General features: G+C 42.1%; 1 protein-coding gene across 5 annotated transcripts in view; it reads left to right on the top strand.

Moving 5' to 3' along the window:
- Window positions 1–14,715, top strand: part of kmt5b (lysine methyltransferase 5B) — a 63,860-nt gene that overhangs the window by 35,590 nt on the left and 13,555 nt on the right. For all 5 annotated transcript variants that reach the window (XM_069899784.1, XM_069899761.1, XM_069899767.1 and 2 more), the window contains 2 exons: window positions 2,947–3,056; window positions 11,034–11,200. In XM_069899784.1, the coding sequence (XP_069755885.1) occupies window positions 2,947–3,056; window positions 11,034–11,200 (277 nt within the window). The remainder of the gene's footprint in view (window positions 1–2,946; window positions 3,057–11,033; window positions 11,201–14,715) is intronic.

Raw genomic sequence — 14,715 nt, 5'->3', positions numbered from 1 at the left:
ATTTTTTAGGAATATGCTATTTGTTCAAAAGAATTAATGAACTCAGCAAAGTACTCAATTTCTCCGAAAGATTTTGTTGCAGTTTGTTTGAAGTCTCTGATTGGAACATAAAAACCTTTAAGATGCAAGGTTTTTATTTCATATCATTTATATAATGAACTGTTAAACTTCTCCAGGACATTTTAGTAAATCTCATAACTCTGTGCAAAACATTTTAATATGCTTTCATTTGTGATCGAATAATAAAGCATATTGTTTTGCTTTTTCCATATGGCCCACTTGTTCAACTTCTTACATTTTAGAGCAGAATTTTCACTAAAATGCAATTTTTGGAGAAAATCAAAGAAATAGGAGTAACTCACTATTCACTAAGATAGTGACTAATCTTCTACTTGCACCCATTTACCAGTTCATACTTTTGATTCTCTTAATGCCCAAAAATCTTAGTCTGTTTTGAATGAACACATTGACTAAGTTGCCAGAGGCCTCTGAGTGAAGAAATTTCTTCTAAATGCCTGATTCTGAGATTGTATATGAAGCCCTTAACCAGGGAAAGTTCTTCCTTGTATCTCACTTGCCAAGGCTTTATGATTTTTAAAAATATGTTTCAAGTACTATTTTTCTCAATTCAAGAGAATAGAGCTGTAGTCTTAATCCATCTCTGCTTATTCATCAAACTTACCATCCCTGGAACTATTCTAGTGATTCTTTTTGCACTCCCTTGATGGAAAGTATTTCTAGGGTACGACGACTAGAATTATACCTGATACTCCAGGTGATGTCCTGCTAAAGCTGTACAAATTTATAGTATGACTTTGTTACTCGTATATTCAAATCCTCTCAAAGGCTAATATGCCAAATGGTCTCTGAATTGCTTGCTGAACCTGCATATTGACTTTCAGCAAGTTGTTTGCAAGCACAGCTATTGAATATCAACACTACCCAATATCTCATCAATTTAACAACTATTTGGATTTTCTGTTATGTGAACCCAAGTGGGAAAGCTCACATTTTTCCATTTTGCTTCCCTTTCCCACTCATCTTTTTTATGGCCCTTGATCTCTTATTACATACTCCTTTACACTTTCAATCCCATCTAGTTTATTGTTGTCATCAAATTTTAAATTGAGATCTTTGTTCCCTTAACCATGAAAAGATTGTGAAATGCTGGTACCCGAGCACCAATCCCTGCATTGTAGTCTGCTGCTCTGAAAATAATCCATTTATTCTTACGTTTTGGTTCCTTGTAGCTAATTCTCATTTCAGGTTACTATATTATCTTCAATTCTATTTGCTCTTGCCTTGTTGACAAATTACCTGTGTAGGATCTTGTTGAATACCTTCTGAAATTCCAAATACACTATATCCACTGGTTTTCTGTTCTTTTCTAGTAACTCCAATTGTCAAAAATTATTTTAAATTTGTAGTGTTATTACCTCTTTTGTGTAACCTCTTTAATAAGGGAAGGTTCAGAAGTTCCTGTTTACTTCCTTTTTCCCAGCCCCTTCGTAAGTGTTTTTAAGTAGCATGATCACATTGCTACCCTTCAAACACAGGAACAATTTGGAGTCTATTGAACATTGGAAAATGAGAATCAGCACAATGATTTTCTCTAATGTCATCTTTTTCAGAACATTGCAATATAAATAATTCTGTTTTTCTTTCAAAATAAGTAATATTGTGGATTGTTGCATTTCCCACTTGCTTAATTTGTGCACTAATCAATTATGGTCAGGGTGAGTCTGAGCAATGCTAGCCTCTTTCATTCTCCCTTGTGCTCCTAATTACCTGGAGAATACAGGTTCCTTGAATACATCTATGGCAAAATCTTCTGGGCTTTTAAAAAAAAACTGTCATATGAGAAAGGCCACTTGTGTTTCATATGTTCAGTGATGTTCTGAACCTTGGTCCTGAGTCACACAGCACAGAAACGGGTCTTTTATGTCCATTGCTATTCATCACGTACTGTCTGTACTAATACTATTAACTCGAACCAAGTCCTACAAAGTTTTGATGATTCAAGTTCTTGTCCTGATGCTTCTTAAATGTAGTGAGAGTATATATCTCCTTCACCACTTTAGGTAGTATGTTCTAGAATGCAACTACCCTCTGATCCCCTCTAAACCGCCACCTCACCTTTGATATATGCCCTTTTGTTTCAACCCTTATCTATTTATACCTTTGTAGTTTTGTACATCTTCATCAGGATCTCCCCCCTCACTTCAGTCTCCTCTGCTCCAAGGAAAAGAAATCTCACCAAAATAGTCCCAACTTGTATTTGAAACATACCATCTTAGGCAATATTTCGGTTGTCTTCGTTCGTTGTTAACACCAGAACTGCTGTGGTTCAACTCAAATTTGATGCCAAAGCATCCCATACCCAGGGAAATGAATGTAATAATCCTTTTTGCTGCCTTCATCACTCTATATTTTCCCCATATTACAGTTTTCAGTGATCTTTGGACATTCACCAAAGGTCTCCTTGTTCCTCAGTACTCCTGAGAATCCAACCATTTATTGTTTAACCTCCCAAAATACATCACCTCACATTCATTTGGATTAAATTCCATCTGCCACTGCCCTGCCCACCTTATCAGCCAATTGGTTTATTTCTGTTGCCTAAGAATGCCTTCTCCACAATCAACAACAGTGCTAATTTTATGTCATCACATCATAATAAGTAATGGAATCTGGTTATTTTTAAGTGTACTTGGAGAATACAAAGAAATGGCCAGCTCCCTGTTGGGGGTGGGAGAGGGAAATATTTTGAGCTGTTCATAAATTATTAAATTCATTGTCGCAGTGGCCATACTCAAAATTTGTCAAATGAATATTTGAGTTTGAAATTTGTTGGAAATTGTGATTGATTGTAGTTAAATGTTTAGCTGTATAAAAGTACCATACAAAAAAATTATATCCACAAAATGTTTAATATATTTTGGGCAGGTTTTTATTTATCTGAGAATGTTTGCAGCTGAGAGTGGATTTGAACTCTTGCCATGTAATCGGTATTCCTCAGAGAAAAATGGAGCCAAGATAGTTGCAACCAGGGAATGGTAAGACCTAAACTGATGTTAAATTGATTAATTTTTGCATGTAGTTATTTCATTTTTGATAATCCTAATATCACGTTGGGTGTTATGTTTGTATTTTTAATAACACCTGCAAAGAACTTTGTAATGCTTCACTGTACTGAAGAGATATTTGGAAAATAGTTGCTTTTTAATGTTACAAACTGTTATAAATAGACTGCTAACTTGATTACAAGCAAAAGCAGGATATTGCTTCAAATTGGAAATTGATCTTGGTAAAAATTCAAGTCAATGAGCTTTCATTGGAACCATGTTACAGCTTAACAATATTTAATCAAATTGAATGTTAGAAAAATGGATGGAGTGTGGGACAGAAATGAATGTGGCCAATGGTAGGAGGAAGTGATAATAAGACTCATAAGAGGAAAAATAGGCCAAGAGAAGTTAGATAAGTAGTTTCAACAGAGAACTTGTGATGGAATGCTCTCCATTTGCTGCCCAGAACAAAGTATCTCCAGTGTTTTCATTTGCTGAGCAACCACCACTCTAAAATTCACACCCTCCTTTTGGCGATGGTATACTTCTACAAGATCTCAGCAATAGCATCAACTGGTAATGGCTTCTTCAATATCTCTTGACTTCTTTCACTTAGAAACCCATGGTCAATAAATGCATGAGAATTTTTACTACTTGTGGGTTCTTTGCAAGTGGTACGGCATCCTGATTTGGAAATGCCTCCCTTCTGTCATTATTGCCATATTAAAATCCTGAAAATCTTTCAACAGTAGTTTGGGGATGGCTCAGTTATTCAGGTCAGTTATAAATGTTGGAATGGTCAACAGTGTGCAAATGTTATGGATGAATACAAAAAATATGGAAAATATGGCAGGATTGTTTGAGACTTCAGGTAGAGTAATATTGTGAAATAAAGGTAAATAAGTAAATGTAGCACTGCTAAAGACAGAGCTGCTGAAATAAAAACTGTCCACACCAAGCAAGTAAACCAGTAACTGCCATTTATTCAAACCACGTGCATTCCTTTTTAAGGGAGGCGACAGGCTCACGGGAGTGATGTCATAATGCTGCTGTGAGGCCTGGCAGTTCCCCTGGCAACACGCTCCTGCAGCCTGGAACTTGTGCATGGTGGGGGGGAAGCCCCTGTGCCCTGCCTTACTGGCTGTTCGCTTTGGGGATTCGGTCGTGTGTGGGGGTGACCTGGCCTGCTACACCACCCCAATCCTTCCCCCAGAATTGCAGTCTCTTTGGGTGAGGTTTGGGAGATTGTATTTGGGCGGGCGCCTCTGGCGCCATAGTGTAGGGGCAGGGAAAGGCTTTGAGCTGTCCAAGTGGGCTTTCTTGAGGCAGTCGACTGTAAACATGTTGTGACTGCCTCCAATGTCTAGTGTATGTACAACCCCTGCCCCTCCCTTCTCAGTACCTTGAAAGGCCCTTCATAAGGGCACTGCAGGGGAGTACCTGGTTTGCTCCGTCTTACAAAGTCCGTGGCTTTGAGTTCTTGTGGGATGTGGCTGGTTGGCATCCCGTGGGTGGTGGTAGGATGTGGGTAGACGGTGTGGTTCCCCAGCCACTGTAGGACATCCAGGGCTTTCAGTGATGGTTCCGTGGAGCTGAAATGGACGTTGCCTGGGATGGAGAGTGGTGTGCTGTCGACCGTATCCGCTGATGAGGTGGGGAGGCCCTCTTTAGGTGCTGTGTGGATGTCCAGCAGGACCCATGGGAGTTCATTCAACCAGTTGGGCCCATGCAGCCATGATTTGAGGGCTGCTTTTAGGTGGCAGTGAAAGCATTCTACCAGCCCATTGGATTTGGGGTGGTAGGTGGTTGTTTGGTGCAGTTGGCTGCTGCAGAATTTGGCTGTGGTTGCTCAGAGGGTAGAGGTAAACTTGGCTCCCCGGTCCAAAGTTCTGTGGGAAGGGACACCAAAACAGACGACCCACTGTGAGGTAAAGGCTCTTGCTCAGGTCTCCGTGTCACAGGCTGGCATGGGCACTGCCTCTGGCCAGCATGCAAAGCGGTCAACCACGGTGAAAAGGTACCTCATCCCCTGGCTGATGGGAATGGGCCCTACAATGTCTACGTGCATGTGGTTGAACCTCTCCAATGCGGTGGAAAATGTTATACTGGGCCTTTAGCGTGCTGATGGACTTTGGCTTGCTGGCATTGTGCACAGGTTTGTGCCCAAAGTGAAACCGCGCCAAAGCCTGTGCCATACGAACCTGTACAAAATGAGGCAGACTGTTGACCAGATGGAAGGATGAAAATGTCCATGCACTTGATTGAATACCTCTCCCCCTCCCCCCCCCGTCTCCAGGATTGGCCTGGGGTGGCCTGTAGTCATATCACACAGGAGTGTTGGGCCTCCTGGGTCCAGCGCGAACTCCTCGATTTCTTGGCTGATGATGGCGGTGCAGTATGTCTGTGTGTCAGCTTCTTCAGCTTGGTCCCTGGTGAGCTGAGCTGTGTCAATGCCACCTGTCACCTCTGAGATCGTTGGCCTGGACAGTACATTAGCTACCATGTTGGACTTCCCCACTACGTGGCGGATGACCATTGCATATTCGGAGATGTACGAAAGGTGACATTGTTGCCTTGCCGACTAGGGGTCCGAGACTTTGCTCAGTGCCTGCACCAGCGGCTTGTGGTCCGTGTAGGCTGTGAACACTTGGCCTTCAAGGATATACCGGAAATGGTGTATTGCCGGGTACATTGCCAACAGTTCGCGATTAAAAGCGCTATACTTCAGCTCGGGTGCTCAGAGGTGTTTGCTGAAGAAAATAAGTGGTTGCCATTGGTGATCCACCTACTGTTGCAGCACTGTGCCCACTGGCTGGTCTGGGGCGTCTGTTGTTAACAACAGCAGTAAGTCTGGATCTCCTTGTACCTGCCTTAACAAGGATGAAGAGAAGCTGCATGGTGGCTGTTGCTCCTGGGAGGAAGCGATGATAGAAATTCACCATCCCAAGGTAATTCCTGCAGGGTTTTGGGCCTGGGAAAGTTCCAAATGGCCTCGACCTTGTCAGGCAAAAGTGTTTTCTCCTTTCCTGGAGATGCGGTGCCCAAGGAAGTCGATGGTGGACAAACCAAACTGGCACTTGGACAGGCTGATGGTTAGCCTGAAAGTCTGCAGCTGGGCAATCAGGCTTTTTAAATGTTCTTTGTGGGTCTTGGTGTCTGAGTTGCCAATGAAAATGTTGTTCAGGTACACGAAATTCCCCTCCAGATCTCTTGCCACTACGTCCTTGTACTGGAATGTTTTGGCTGCGTTTTTCTGCCTGAAAAGGATTCTCAGGAACTCGAAGAGGCCAAATGGGATTATTATAGCCATCTTCTGGACATCGTCCTGGTTCACTGAGATCTAGTGGTTGTCCTTCACCAGATCGACTTTGGAAAAGATTTGGGCGCCTTGGAATCATGTGGCAAAGTCCTGTACATGCAGGATGGGGTATCTGTCTGGTACTGTTGCTTCATTGAACCTGCGGTGGTCTCTGTAGGGGTGCCAGAGTTCTTTGGGACTGTGTGTAGTAGCGAAGCCAATGGGCTGTTGGAACAGCAGATGATCCCCAATTCCTCCATCGTGGCAAACTCGGCCTTGACTGGAGGAGCTTATCTTGGGGCAGTCTCTGCGCCCGCGCATACATGGGTGGGCCAGTGGTCTCAATGTGGTGTTGCATGCCATGTGCTGGTTTCGCATCATGGCAGCTGGGGGCCAGTCGCGTGGGGAAGTCAGCGAGCAATGTAATGTACTTGCTTTGTTAGAGACTGTGGACTCCCAAAAGTTGGAAAGTGTGTTGGCACAGGGTTGAGATTGACCAGGAGTTCGTTCACCCAGAGGAAATCTGTTCCTAGGAGAGCTTGGCCTACTGAGGCGATGGTACATTCCCACCAAAAAAACTGCGTTCCCGGTGTGAATGGTCATGCCACGTGTCCCATAGGTGGGAAGGTTGAACCATTGGCAGCCTGTAGGGGTAGGCCTTTGGCATTGTTCTTCCGCTCAAAGAACGTGGGCGGAGCTAAGCTGATTTCTGCGCTGGTGTCTATCAGGAATTCCCACTGGACCTTTCGATCGCAAAGATAAAGCAGCCCATTTCTGGTGCCAACCACCAAGGCCACTAATGGCGGCCGGCTTACTCGTTTCCCTGCCTCAGACTGGGTTTGCTGCCTGAAAAGGTGCAGGATGGTATGCACCATCAGGCATTGTGGCCCCACCGACAGTGGTAGTAGTAGTTCCCTGCTGTTTTGTCACTGCGATTGCCGCGTTGAGGCTGGTTGGCTGCCATGGTGGGGGGAGGGGTACGAGGTGGCTGAGGTTTGTGCTGTTGCTCCCTCTGTGCAGATGGGCTGCATGTCGGGTTATGGAGTGCGGAAGAGCCAGTCTACTTCTCTTGCCACGTGGTGCGGTTCAGCAAAGTCCAGGTTGGAGATGGCAGAGGCAACGTGGACCGGTAACTTGGAAAGGAAAGCGTGCAAACGGCCCGATCGTGCCATCTAAGTTCAAATGACTCGAGCAAAAACCATTTAAACATTGTGGTGAGGTCCAGGGCACTGATCATGTGCCAGAACTTAAGTGTCCTCAGCTGTTATTCTTCGCAGAGTGAACTGTGATTCTGCAAGTTGCAGCCAGCTGCGTGGTTGGTTCACTCAGAATTGTGGCAAGTGGATGCTTATGGCGTTAACTGCCGCAGAAGATCTGTTGGATGCAGCCGCTTGGGCTGTGGACAAGTCCGCTGGATTCATCTTGCTGTGCGCTGTGGGTTCTAAAAATGTTCGTACCTGTTTGGGATCACCACTGTAGCACTACTAAAGACAGAGCTGCTGAAATAAAAACTGTCTACACCAAGCAAGTAAACCAGTAACTGCGTTCTTTTTTGGGGGGGTGGGGGCGACAGGCTTATGGGAGTGATGTCATAATGCTGCTGTGAGGCCTGGCCATTCCCCTGGCAATGCGCTCTTTCAGCCTGGAACTTCTGTGTGGTGGGAGGGAAAGCCCCTGTGCCCTGGCTGTTCGCTATGGCGATTTGGCCCGTCATGTAAGGGGTTGACCTAGTCTGCTACGTAGATTTCTAACTTATCACAACCAATGTGTCCATCATTCTAGAACATTAGTGCACCTGAAATAGAATTTGAAACTTGAAAACAAACTGAAGACAAGCTAGAGTTCATATAAAGCTTTGAAAGTTAAAATATCTTTAAGGTGCTTAATAGGTGTAGCAAAGGAAAGATGTTCAAATTTAAAGCTTGGTCACAGGCAGATTTTTTTTTAAAAAAAGTTATTGGGGATATAACATGGATTTGAGTGATAATGTACACACGTAAACTTACAGAACAAGTGTTACTGAGTTACTGAAACCAGATTCAGAATAAGTGGGCCCATTTTTTACTTTGAGGAAGAATTTCTGAATGCAGTGGGTCTTTGCACCTTCTTGCCACAGAGACCTGCAGTGGGAGAAAATTTGGGTATAGTTAGAGCTTAATAATTAGTAAGGCAATCATGCCAGGAAAGTTTTGATCAGTCACAATTCTACTGAATGATAAAGCAGGATTGAGGCAACATCACTGGCTACTATTCCCCCTGTTGTAGGGTAAATAATGACAATATTTTTCCTCAAGCTAGTTTATACATTCTGAGCAAAAAAAAAATAGGGACACAGAACCTTTAATTTGAATGGAATGGGTTAATGGGATCTAGAAATGAGGAAAATGGACAAGGGATTCAGATGGGTGTTTGGTGAGGAAAGTGAAAGATGGAAAATCGGTAGTTAGTTGAAGATCAAAATGTGAAGCAAGCAAGTCATTGAACTCCATGCATTTGGGGTACATTGAGCATGGATGATGCTATTAAGTTGATGCAATAGGCATGAATAAATTATCCCTTTGTTGGTTCGAATTTTGAACTGACTTTTTATCTCCTCAAGAAGTTATGCTGGTTTTTAATTTTCATTATAAATGAGCTGTAAATATTTTAAAAATTATTCTTGGAAGGTTTGGAAGGTCCTCATTCATAATGATTTTTAAGACTCAAGTATTTAAATGAGTAGCCAAGAGGAATGATGAGGATAGGGCAATAATGTGTTCTTGGACTGAATTGGGTTGATGGTAGAAGAGAGAAAGTAGTGGAGGATTATTACTCATATTGGAGGCCTGTGACTAAGTTGCGTGCCTCAAGTATCAGTGCTGGGTCTGCTGTTGTTTGTGATCTATATTTATATTTTGGATGGTAATGAAGTTAGTATGGTTAGTAAGTTTGCGGATGATACCATAATTGGTTGTATAGGGGACAATGAAGAAGGATGAACACAATCTGTTGGGGAAACTGAGCAGATCAAGCAGCATTAATGAGAGAAAAAGAAGGGTTAACATTGTGCGCTTATTGTGAAAACTTGAATCAGATGGGGGATACCTGGGATAAATGCATCCAAAAATCAGAAATCCAAAGGAACTTGGGAATCCTGGTGCAGGTTGAGTCAATAGGAGGGAAGGCAAATGCAGTATTAGGATTCATTTTGAGAGGATTTGAATATAAAACAAAGGATGTAATGCTGAGGCTTTGTAAGGTGTTTGTCAGACCACATTTGGAATATTGTGAGCAGATTTGGGCCCTATGTCTAAGGAAAGATGTGTTGATATTTGAGATGCCAGAGAAATCTTTCAAGAATTATCCAGGGGATGAGAGGATTGGAGTATGAGGAGTGTTTGTCTCTTGACCTGTACCTACTGGAGTTTAGAAGGTGGATGGAATCTCATTAAAACCTACTGAATATTGAAAGGCCCAGATGGAGTGGAGAGGATGTTTCCATTACCGGGTGAGTCTAGTAGCTGAAGCCACGGCTTCAAAATATCCCTTTTGAATAGAGATGAGTAGGTATTGCTTCAGTCAGAGGGTGGTGAATCTGAGGAATTCATTGCTACAGACAGATGTGAAGGCCAAGTCATTGGGTATATTTAAAGTGGAGGGTGATATGCAGGGGTATCAAAGATTATGGAGAGAAGGCAGGAGAATAGCTTGAGAGGAGAAAATAAATTAACTGATCAAATGGCAGAGTAGACTCTGTGCCAAATAGCCTAATTTTGTTTCCATGTCTTATGGCCTCATGCAATATGGGATAAAGTTTTAAAAAATACCTCAAATCCAGAATGGATCTTCTTCAGGCAGTGTTTCTCTTACATTTAAAGGTATTGTTATAATGTTTTCATTTATGCACATATGATCTAAGTAATGCATGCTCATTTTTAAAGATAATTGCATTAATTATTATTGCTCTTTTCCATTATAAGCATAATGAAACTAAACTATATGTGTTAGTCTCTTGCTGTGAGTGGTAACTCTGTACGTTATTACAGGTAGACCACGACTTACGATGGGGTTCGGTTACATGACTCGCATCGTAAGGTGAAATTATTGTAAGTCAGGGTCTATCTGTACAGGTAGTTATCTGCACCGCTCCTGCCGGTTGCCTAAGATGGCGCCTGGTAACTAGGGGCAGCGGCGTCACTTCACAACCTACATTGTAATTTTGAACACATGCGCAGATTTCCATTGCTCTCTCCCCCCTTCAATCTCTCTCCCTCCCCAATGACAGCAATCTACGCATGTGTTCCAAATCCCCTTTTTTTTAAAAAAATGGTGTTGTGTCTGCATGTTTCCTTGACACCACTACAAGAGGAGCATTGAAATGATGACATTTAGCAGGGGTGGTGGTGGTGGGAAGCAATCTGGGTGCACTGATTGGACGAAAGCATTTCCTTCAGAGAAGGAAAAGCAGCCACATTGATGCAGGTAGACCCTGACTTTATTTAAAACGTATTCTGATTATTGTAACTTTGAAATATTGTAAGTTGGAACACCGTAAGTCGGGGCCTATCTGTACTGTGCTTTCCATTTCCACTCAATCCAGAGAGAATTGTCAATAGATGATCTTGTTTGTTCCATGTATTTCACAGACTATAGAGATTAATTGTTTGCAATATTTGACTTATAATTAGGAAGAAGAATGACAAGATTGAATTACTGGTTGGCTGCATTGCAGAGCTGTCAGAAATGGAAGAAAACATGCTACTTCGGCATGGGGAAAACGATTTTAGTGTTATGTTTTCCACAAGAAAGAACTGTGCTCAGCTTTGGCTTGGACCTGCTGCATTTATCAACCATGGTATGGAATCCTTCGTAAAAATTACTGACCTAATAGGATGGTTATGTGCAGCTTCCTCTATTAATCTTTTTATTTGCTTGAAAATGATTGAAAAACTTCAGATTAAATTTTTATGAAAATGCTGTCACACGAGGCTTTTGTAAAGCACAGAAAGCTGCTAAAATACCATAAAGTAGGGAACTGTGCAAGCTACACAAATAACACTTTTGACATTTTGCAAAATATTCAGTCATTTGATTCTTGTTGGCAACCATTTTTGTTTGTTCAGCTTTTGATGAGGTAGGACATCAAATAGCATAAGAAATTGTGAAATGAATGAGGATGGATAAACTGGTTGCTTGGGTAGGTTTTAAGGAGTGCCTTGAAGAAAAAAGGGGTAGAGAAATGAAATGGAAAGCACTGATCAGTGGCAGGCAACTGAAAACAACTGCTTGTAATGGAGCAAAGGAAAGCAGAAATAGAGGTATGTGCATAGTTAGAGGATCACAAATCTTGAAAAGTTGTAGGAGCTTAGAAGAGTAAAACTTCAAATACATTTGAAAACCTTGATAATTTAAAATCAGCTTTCCAGAAATGTGAAATTTCAATATGAATATATTTGACATTCTTAGCATTTGCTCCCACTTGCTGTGAAATGTAATGCATGTGCTGCCATTGCCTCTCATGAAGGATGGTGTTCGTCATGGGGATAACAAGTTTTTGTACTGTAATATAATTTTACATGTAGTTATTGTTCTGTGGTGTAATTTAGTTATTTGAAATTCAATTGTTATTGTTCTGAGGAGACTGAGGGAATTTAGTTAGCTGCAGATTCTTCAACAAATGGGACAGGAAGAGTCCAATGAGGCAGGTAACAGTGTATTTTGTTAGTTGGTCTACTCTTCTACTTACACAAGGCGCATAGCTCTGTATCGTCTGATTCTGCCATTCCATCTCTTTACTTACTCGTGTAGTCAATTTTTTTTTCTCTCTTCCCCTCTTTCTAGTAGTTTCTCCATTGTCCCTTCTGCTCTCACCTCCTCCAGCCTTCCCTGCCCCCCCCCACCACACACATATGTATTATCTGCCCATTTCCAGCTCCCCACCCCTTTGTTTCTTTCGATCAGAGAGATTTTCTTCTTCATCCTCTGCCTGCTCTCCATCAGTTCTCTACTTTTTATTCTACCCTCCCGCCTGAATCTACCTATTACTACTTGCCTCTGTTCATCCCCTTCCCCCACTTTTATATTCAGGCATTTGCCTGGTTTTTGACATTTCTGAAGAAGAGCTCAAGACCAAAACATTAACTGACTTTTACTTCCTGTGGATGCTGGATGACCTGCTGAATTTCTCAGCAATTTTGGGTACTGCATTGTGGATCCAAATTGGCTTGATGGTAGGAGGGGTCATGCACGCTTGATCACTGCTACACTAAGATAGGAAAGCTTATCATTCTTTCCCAAGACTGCATTTTGACAAGTTGGTCACCTGGCTGAGTTCCTTTTGCCTTCATATAGACAGAGCCGAAAAAGAGAGGCTCCAGTGATCAGGACACCCAGAAGGTGGTCCTCGGAGGCAGAAGAACGATGAGAGGACTGCCTTGAGTCAGTGGATTGGGCGGTGTTCAAGAACACAGCTAAGGATGTGAATGATTATACTAGGGCTGCTGCAGACATTATCAAAACCACTGTGGATGAGTGTATTCCCACCAAATTGTGCAGAGTTTTCCCCTTCTACAAGCCCTGGATGAACAATGAAATGTAACATGCTTAGAGTGAGATCACAGGCATTTAAGCCAAGAAATCTAGAACACTGCACAAGGAGCAGGTATGGCCTATAAAACGCAAGGTGAAGGGAGATTCCAGACGAGAATGAAACAATGAAGGATACCCAACAGCTGTAGCAACAACATCATCTACAAATTAGCTGACAATATCATGGCATGGCAGTGGGTTGCATTAAAGGGGTGATAAGTCAGTATACAGGAGGGAGAATGAAAAGTTGTACCAGTGATAACCTTGCACTCGATGTCACCAAAACCATGGAGCTGATTGTGGACTTTTGGAATGGAAAACCAGAAATGTATGATTCAGTGATCATTGGGGGATTAGAGGTGAGCTAATTTAAATTCCTGGGAGTTGCAATCTCGGAGGATCTTTCCTGCTTTCAACACACCAATGTTATCTCCGGAGATTGCGGAGGTTAGATATGACATTGAAAACCTTGGCAAACTTCTACAGATGTGAATGGAAACTGTGCTGACTGGTTGCATCACAGCCTGGTTTGGGGACACCAATACCTCTGAGCAGAAAGCCTGGAAAAAGGTAGTGGACACAGCACAGTTCATCACAGGCTAAACTCTCCCTACCTTTGAGAAATTCTACATGGAATTCTGCCATTGGAGAGCAGCAATATTCATTAAGGATCCACACCACCTAGGTCTTGCTCTGACAGAAGACCCACAGCACCAGCTTCAGGAAGAGATGCTACCCCTCCACCGTCAGACTCCTAAATTTAAAAACTCAGAGACTGATTTAAGGACTCTTACTTGGACATTATTTATTACTGAATATTTGTTCTCTATGTTGCACAATCAGTTTGTTTACATTTTTCTATTTTGTTTACATTACATATCTTTTCTTGAGTACAGTTTTTTACACTACCAATAAGTAGGAATTCTGCCTGGCCCGCATGTTTGTACTCTGACAATAAATCTGAACTTTGGGGGGGTTGCTTTCAATTTGGAGACCTGCAACCAGTGGTTCACTTCAGGGATCTGTCCTATTATTCATCATGTATGTTAATGATTTGAATGAGAAGGTAGGTGGCATGATTAATAAGTTTGCAGATAGCATCAAAATTGATGGTATTATGGACAGTGAAGAAGATTTTCTGAGGTTACAACAGGTTCAACATCAAATGGGAAAGTGGTAAAGGAAAGACTGATGGAATTCAAGTTGGATAAGTGTAAAGTGATTTGATGTTAGGAAGTTAAACGACTGGAACATAGAGTGTATGATAGCGTCCTGCAGAGTGTAATTGAACTTGGGGTCCAAGTACATAGATCCCTGAAAGTGATGACACAGATGTATGATATGCTGACCTTCATCACCTGAGACAATGCAAATTGGTATGTCATGTTACACGTAGTTAGGCTCCACTTGAGTTTTGTTGCTCTGCAATAGGAAGGATGTGATTAAGCTAGAGAAGTGTAGAAAAGATTCTCAAGAATGTTGTCAGGTCTGGAGATTTGAGATACAAGAAAATTGAATAGGCTGGTGCTGTTTTCCTTTGACTGAAGGGTGACCTTCGAGGGATTAATAAAATTATGACAGATTGTCATAGCCTTTTTCCCAGTGTAGGGAAATCTACAACTAGTGGGCACATTTTAAGGTAAGAAGGGTAAGTGGTGTATAAATGTAACAATTTGTTGGTTGACATAGTAGAGCTAGATACAATTACAGTGTTTAAAATGGATTTTGTTGAGAGGAATATGGGTCAATGGAGGGCAAATAGGATTGGAGCAGGCAGACATC

The sequence above is a fragment of the Narcine bancroftii genome, chromosome 1 (assembly GCF_036971445.1).
Source record: "Narcine bancroftii isolate sNarBan1 chromosome 1, sNarBan1.hap1, whole genome shotgun sequence".
NCBI lineage: Eukaryota > Metazoa > Chordata > Chondrichthyes > Torpediniformes > Narcinidae > Narcine > Narcine bancroftii.
The sequence above is the reverse complement of the archived record's forward strand: the minus strand, read 5'-3'. Positions and strand labels throughout refer to the sequence as shown.